Source organism: Musca vetustissima, unplaced genomic scaffold, assembly GCF_032173495.1.
Source record: "Musca vetustissima isolate MV318-11 ecotype Yass unplaced genomic scaffold, APGP_CSIRO_Mvet_v1 utg463543, whole genome shotgun sequence".
Taxonomy (NCBI): domain Eukaryota; kingdom Metazoa; phylum Arthropoda; class Insecta; order Diptera; family Muscidae; genus Musca; species Musca vetustissima.
In genome coordinates this window covers 5,479-13,916 of record NW_026872674.1, presented here as the reverse complement: position 1 = coordinate 13,916, position 8,438 = coordinate 5,479, and the positions used below count along the sequence as shown (strand labels likewise).

General features: G+C 36.0%; 1 protein-coding gene across 1 annotated transcript; it reads left to right on the top strand.

The window, feature by feature from the left end:
* Positions 1–887: 887 nt before the first annotated feature.
* LOC133337681 (neuroendocrine convertase 2-like) lies at positions 888–6,940 on the top strand (the record flags this gene model as incomplete). The annotated part of the gene is made up of 6 exons (XM_061545890.1): positions 888–1,063; positions 1,244–1,557; positions 1,744–1,977; positions 2,043–2,207; positions 6,593–6,710; positions 6,771–6,940. Coding segments are annotated over 6 exons (1,169 nt in total), but the record flags the coding sequence as incomplete, so codon positions are not given.
* Between the last annotated feature and the right edge of the window lie 1,498 nt (positions 6,941–8,438).

Sequence of the window (8,438 nt, the reverse complement as noted above, 5' to 3'; positions counted from 1 at the left end):
TTGTTATGTTTTGTCGTCTACTGGTTCGGTTGGGTCTTGCTTACTGCCTGCCCTAGATCGCCTATGAAAGACTCTCTGTCATTTAGCTGGTATAAAGAAACGAATCGCATCTATGAGAATATAAAATAACCCTTATCCTTCAGTTCTTCTATAAAGCCTACATGTCCTTCAGCCCGACTATCAATACTCCTGGCCTTCAGCTTGGTTATTAAGACTCTCTGTTCATCACTTTGTCTCCAAAGTCTCCCTGGCCTTCAGATCGTATATAAAAGACTATGGTCTATAAAACATTTCCTTCAGCTAGTCTGTAAAATAATCCCTGTAAGTTAACTATAAACAACTCCCTGGTCTTCAGTTCGTCTAAAAAGACTCCCTTGCCTTCACATCTTCTGTGAAGACCCTCTGACTTTCTATTAATAGGGGTGGAAGAATCTCTCTCTACTGTGGTTGAAGTTTTTATATTGTATCTTATGAATTTTCCAGAATTTTATATTTTTTGTAATATCATCTACATATATCCTTTTAATATTTACAAGAATACGTAAAACTACGAAGTAGGACTATTATGCAATTCACGATGATATATTAAAACAAATACACCTACACCAAAATGGCCATAAATGTGTTAACATGGGCAAAGTGATTTTTATTATTTGCCATAAATTGATGAGATATCTTGTGCAATGTCAATAAATAGCAATACATACATGTGTGTGTGTGTTATCTACCACACAGATAAATATTAAACCTGTGGATTGTCAATTGAATGACGTTATGTCAGATTACAAATAATTGTAGATAATAAAATATACGTAAGGAAATATGGTAAACCATTTATATAGCTATAACATTTAATTCCCCACTCCCTCTCTTCTTTACTCTTAAAGGCATTCGCATGTTGGATCAACCTTATATGACAGATTTGATTGAAGCGAATTCAATGGGCCATGAACCACATAAAATTCACATTTACAGTGCTTCATGGGGTCCAACAGATGATGGCAAAACAGTGGATGGACCTCGTAATGCTACAATGCGTGCAATTGTACAGGGTGTTAATGAGGTGGGTATAATGGGCTGAAAAAACCCAAAGACACCTAAGAATAAGTATTTGAGATTGGACACACATTCTCATAGACTTCCTCCCTCTCACTTGTTGAGGGGAAATCATTCAATTGTAACCAAAATGTAATAACCCACACTCACTCACACAAACACCCTTATATTCATTTATTTCCCGTAGGGCCGCAATGGTTTGGGCAACATTTATGTCTGGGCATCGGGTGATGGTGGCGAAGAGGATGATTGCAATTGTGATGGCTATGCCGCTTCCATGTGGACAATTTCCATTAATAGCGCCATAAACGATGGTCAAAATGCTCATTACGATGAAAGCTGCAGTTCAACATTGGCCAGTACATTTAGTAATGGTGCCAAAGATCCCAATACTGGTGTGGCAACAACAGATTTATACGGCAAGTGTACTACAACACATTCGGGCACAAGTGCGGCAGCACCGGAAGCAGCTGGCGTATTTGCATTGGCCTTGGAGGCAAAGTAAGTAAATCATGTGTGTGTGTTGTGTTGGTTGATAAGGAAACAGCACTACATATGGACGCGCACTTAAATTGGATTCGCAAAGAATGACGTCGTTCGTTCTGTTTACAGTTTTAAAGGTGGCATAACATTAAATTTCAAAACTAATTTAAAATTTGTATTTTTGTTTAATTTTTTTTCATTTAGCCCCGAATTGACATGGCGTGATATTCAACATTTGACAGTTCTCACTTCGAAGCGGAATTCTCTGTTCGATGCCAAAAATCGTTTCCATTGGACAATGAATGGTGTTGGCTTGGAGTTTAATCATTTGTTTGGCTTTGGTGTCTTAGATGCTGGTGGCATGGTCACACTGGCCAAACAATGGCATACCGTACCGCCACGATATCATTGTGAAGCCGGAGAAATTTCGGAAACACAGTAAGGAATTGATTTTTGATTAAATATTTAATGGTTGATTCTAAATTTTTTGTTTTTATTTTTAGTCCCATCTATTCTGGCCGTTCTTTATTCTTGGAAATCAAAACGGATGCCTGCAAGGGCACAGATACTGAGGTAAACTATTTAGAACATGTCCAGGCTGTGATTTCGGCAAATGCATCACGCAGAGGAGATTTGGAACTGTTCTTAACATCCCCAATGGGTACAAGGTATGAAATAACTACAACATGTTTTATAAAAAATTTTGTTTCTTTAAAAAACCAAATAAGGCCGACAATCTTTCAAAATGTTTTCTTTCAAAATTCCTAGACCAAAAATCCTTCAAAAAATATTCTTTAGAAATCGACACTTATAAGACCGAAAATGCTTCAAACATATTATTTAACCAGTAAGGAAAGTTGTAAAGTCGGACGGGGCCGACTATATGATACCCTTCAGCATTATGGGTATATTAAACGAATGCATCCTAACAGAAGGGCCATTAACATATGTGACCTTTATCTAAATGTGAACCGACTTAGATTAATCCATAAACATGCCATTCGTTTGTTACAACTGATTTCAACGAAACTTGTCACAGGTTAGATTGTACTAATTTCAGAGGGTTTTGTTCATAATGGCCATATTTTGGATCCTACTTAAAATCGGACGAACATATATGTGAGAGCTATATCTAAATCGGAACCGATTTTCACGAAATATTACACACATCATTCAAAACTCAATTCATTACGCTATGCCAAATTTCATGGAAATCAAAGGAACCATTTACATTAAATCGGTCGAAAATATATATGGGATCCAGCAACGTACACAGGATTTCATTTCGGGGGGGCCCGGTAGTGCAAAATGGAAAAATTCGATGTTGCAAACATAAATTTACTGTGAAAAATATTCATTTCGGGGGGGGGGGGGCCCGGGCCCCCCGGGCCGCCCCCTGCGTACGTCCCTGATGGGATCTATATCCAAATCTGAACCGAGTTTCAAGAACTTTTACACACATCACTCTAGAATCAATTCAGTACGCTATGCCAAATTTCGTACAAATCGGAAGATATATAGGGACTTTGGCATACCATTTGCCTAAAATCGGGCGAAACAATATATGAGAGCTATACCTAAATCTGAACCGATTTGCACGATACGATGCCAAAATTCGTGCAAATCGAATGATTTTCAGGGACTTTGGTGAACCATTTACCTAAAATCGGGCGAAACTATATATGGGAGCTATATCTAAATCTGTACCGATTATCAAGAAATTTTACGCACATTATTCTAGACTCAATCCAGTACGCAATGCCAAATTTCGTGCAAATCGAAGGATATATAGGGACATTGGTACACTATTTACATTAAATCGGGCGAAAATATATATGGGAGCTATATCTAAATCTTAACCGATTTTCTCCAATTTCAATAGGGTTCGTCCTTGTGCCGAATAAGTGAACTGTGCCAAATTTCATCCAAATCCTATACTTTGTTAACAAAAATACATGGACGGACATGCGTCAATCGACTCGGAAAGTGATTCTATGCATATTCTCAAAAGGAACCGTGGGTCTATCTCGATTCCTTTTGCCTGTTACAAACATATGCACAAAGACATAATACCCTGTACCACAGTGTGGTGAAGGGTATACAAATCCACGTTTATAGGCCAGAATATTCTACCAAAAATATTCTTAAAAAACTCTCGCTTTTAAGCCCAAAAACCTTCAAAAACTATTCTTTAAAGATCCAAGACTCCCTGGCCTTTAGCTCATCTAGAAAAACTCTCTGGCCTTCAGTATCTCTGGGTATTCTAAAATACCCCTTACCTGTGCTTAAGCTTGTCTATAAAGACTCGTCTATCAAGAACAATATGAAAGACTCACTGGGCCTTAATTCATTCATAAGGGCTCCCGTGTCTTCAACTGCACTATAAAGACTCTTCGGACTTCACTTCGTCTATGAAGATTCCCTGGCTTCAATTCGTCTATAAGAACTCCCTGGCTTTCAGCTTATCTATAAAATCTACCTGGCCTTCAGCTTGTCTATAAAGTCACACTGGCCTTCAGCTTGTCTATAAAGTCTTCGTGGCATTCAGCTCATCAATAAAGATTCCATGGACTTAAACTCATCAATAAAGACTCTCTGGGCTTCAACTCGTTTATAAGTAAGCCCTGGGCGCCGACTCGTCTATAGAGAAGATGAAAGACTCATTGGGCTTCAATTCATTCATAAGGACTGCCTGGGATTATATATAAATACTCTCTGAGCTGTAGTTCGTCTATAAAGACCTCTTAACTTCAACTCGCCTACAAATACTACCTGGGCTTCAACTCGTATATAAAGAACCAGTAAGGAAAGTAGTAAAGTCGGACGAGGCCGACTCTAGGATACCCTTCACCACTATGGGTACATTAAACAGGACTATTAACATGAAATTGGATGAAATAAAATATGTGATATTTATCTAAATGTGAATCTACCTAGATTTGTCCATAAAGTGTGTAAATCGACTTCAAACAAATATAAATAGGTCATCCGGTTGACTATGTCTGTACTTCTAGAAAACGCAACTACGTAATTCTATGCTCAATTTTGTACGTTGTGCAAAATTTGATGTCAATCTGACTAACATGAGGAGTATGATGCCCAATTTGCTTGATATCGGGCGAAAAAATATATGTAAGCTATATCCACATATTAAGCGATTTCAAACAAACTTGTCACAGGTTAGGTTATACTAACTTTAGAACGTTTTGTTCCTATTGGTTCCTTGGTGCGTCAATTACATAAAATCAATCTATAATAAAATGGAGCTATATCTAAATCTGGACCGATTTTCACGAAACAAGGCAGACATCACTCTAGGCTCAATTCAGTACGTTATGCCAAATTTCGTGCAAATCGAAAGATATATAGCGACTTTGGTGAACCATTTACATGAAATCGGACGAAACTATATGTGGGAGCTATATAGAAATATGGACCGATTTTATCGAAACTTGGCAGACATCACTCTAGGCTCAATTCAGTACGTTGTGCAAAATTTCGGGCAAATCGAAAGATATATATGGATGTTGGTGCACAATTTACATGAAATCGGACGAAACTATATATGGGAGCTATATCTAAATCTGGACTGATTTTCACGAAACTTGGCAGACATAACTCTAGGCTCAATTCAGTACGTTATGCCAAATTTCGTGCAAATCGAAAGATATATATGGATTTTGGTCACAATTTACATGAAATCGGACGAAACTATATATGGTAGCTATATCTAAATCTTGACCGATTTTCACGGAGCTTGGCAGACATCATTCTGGACCTAAATGATTAGGCTGTACCAAATTTCGTGCTAATCGAAAGATATATAGGGACTTTGGGGCCCCATTTACATTAAATCGGACGAAACTATATATGTGAGCTATATCTAAATCGGGACCGATTTTCATGAAACTTGGCAGACATCATTCTAGGCCCAATTAAGTACGTTATGCCAAATTTCGTGCAAATCGAAGGATATATAGGGACTTTGGGGCACCATTTACATGAAATCGGACGAAACTATATATGGGAGCTATATCTAAATCTGGACCGATTTTCTTGAAACTGGGCAGACACCATTCTAGACTCAATTCAGTACGTTATGCCAAATTTCGTGCAAATCGAAAGATATATAGAGACTTTGGGGCACCATTTACATGAAATCGGACGAAACTATATATGGGAGCTATATCTAAATCTGGACCGATTTTCACGAAACTTGGCAGACATCACTCTAGGCTTAATTCAGTACGTTATGCCAAATTTCGTGCAAATCGAAAGATATATAGGGACTTTGGTGCACCATTTACATGAAATCGGACGAAACTATACATGGGAGCTATATCTAAATCTGGACCGATTTTCACGAAACTTGGCAGACATCATTCTAGACCTAAATGATTAGGCTGTACTAAATTTCGTGCAAATCGAAAGTTATATAGGGACTGTTTACATTAAATCGGTTAAATATATATATGGGAGCATTCACTTTGCCTGTTAGGCTTCAATTGGTGAAGGGTATAAAAAGATGCATTCAGAAGGACTCCCTGGACATCAACTCGTTTATAAAGACTCCCTGGGCTATAGTTCGTCTATAAAGATTTTCTGGTCAGCGCTGGTCTATAAAGATCTCTTGGGGTTCAACACGTCTATAAAGGCTCCCTGGGCTTCAGCTCGACAATGAAGGTCTGCATAACCTTCAGCTCGTCTTTAAAAACTCTCTGTCCTTTAGCTCGTCTATGTAAGGCTTCCTGACTTAGCTCTTTCTGCCCTTCAACATGGCTATGCTCCTTAACGTGTCAATGAGAGAATACTGGCCCATCAGCTAATCGACATAAAGACATACTGCCCTTCGACTTGTCTGTAAACCGTCCCTGGTCTTCTACACGACTTTTTAAGATTCCCAGTCTTCAACTCGCGTAGCAAGAGTTTCTGGTCGTTCGTTTATATATCGATTTGTCGCTATGAAAACGCTTTTTTGGGCCAAATACAAAATTGTTTTTTTTTCTTCATTTATAAACGGATATTCAAATAAAATTATTTTTTTTTGTTTCAGATCAATGATTCTATCTCGACGCGCCAATGATGATGATCATCGTGATGGTTTCACAAAATGGCCTTTCATGACAACCCATTCATGGGGTGAATATCCTCATGGTACATGGAAGTTGGAGGTTTGTATTATTACAAATATTATTTAATTTCAATTAAAAATATTTGTTTTTATTTTCTAGGCCCGATTCAATTCAAATCAACCCCGTTCCGGCTGGTTAATCGATTGGTCTCTGGTATTGCATGGCACAAAGGAGGCACCCTATCGTACTCTGTCACCAGCATCACCTCACTCCAAATTGGCCATTGTTAAAAAGGCTCATGAGGAAAAGAAAATGCAGTAATTTCAAATTTCAATCCCCACAAAAAAATGATCGATATGAAGATAGACAACAGTAAAATGAGAAAAATTTTACTGCATCTGAATTCGATATAAAGAGAACTAGAATCAATAAAATCATCAAAACTCCCACAGCTAAAAAATCACAAAATAAATGTTTTGTGATGATCGAAGGCCAATTGAAATCTATTCAGATGTAAAATTCAAAAGAAATTTAGAAATGTTTAAAACTATTGTAGGAAATTTTATGCGTTTTAGGTTAAAAGTAATGTGAAATCGTCAATACACAGAGAGAAAATAAATGCCATTTGATTATTTTTGAAAGTTTATTTTTTGTTTTCCTTTCGCATAGCTCTCTGTGTATGTTGATTGTTTATTTAAGAGTTGTGGGAGATTTTTTTCCAGAAATTATTCCGTTTTCATTGATTGGCCTTTTGATTTTCTTTGCATGTTGAAATGCCAAAGAGTTATTGTTATTTAATGTTTTTTAATTTTTTATATGTTCGCAATGTTGTCTACACCATTTTCACATTTATTTTAATTTTAAATAATATTCCATTAAACTCAATGTATGAAGTCTCTATATTTATTAATATAAATTGATTACTACATGTTAGACTTGTAAGAGTCTAGCATAATCAAATTAGGGCTACTTGAAATAAAATCTTTTAAATTTTAAAATAAAAACCCATAATTATTTAAAAGTAACATTTAATGTATTCCACGTGAAAATGGTATAAATATCGTATTGTTTTTTTTTTATTAATTTAAATAAATATTAAATTTATTTTGTTCAATTTTATATAACTAACTACAGTTATTAAAGTGCAAATTGTTATTTTCATTTGTATTTACATATGTATATATAAAATATGTAATTTAAATCATTTATTCGGTTTCGATAAATTTGTTATTTTATTCAAAATAATACAATTTTATTATTTAACCTTCAAAATTCATATTAATTCAGAAAGAAAAAAATCGCTGTTTTCAATTCAGTCTCACAAACTAATGCTCTGTTCTAGAATCTGAAATTTGAACATATTTTCGATTTTATATTTATACATTTGAAATGTTTTACCACTATTTGCGTAAGGGTAAATACCCCAAATTGGAGAAATATTCTATCCAAAATATTGGTATCCAAAGGATACTAACTTTGCAGCAGAATCCATCTGCCTGTCTGTTAAAATCATGATAGAAAACGTGAACATTAAGATATGAGGATGTTTGAATACAATTGCAATCGGCATATATCAATTCAAATTCGTAATGGCCTCTTATATAAAGATCCATTATCTGCATTGAAGTAACAGTAATTTGGTATTTCGAATTTTTGGAGGCTTATAGGCTTCTTTGATAAAAATATTGAATAAATGCATAGTTATTTAAATACGCTCAGGCTTCGTAACGTACATATAGTTCGTCTATGAACAACTTTTTGTCTTCAGTCCATCTTTGAAAACTCCTGGGGTCCTAGTAGCATTTTGGCATCGTCCCTAAATAAATG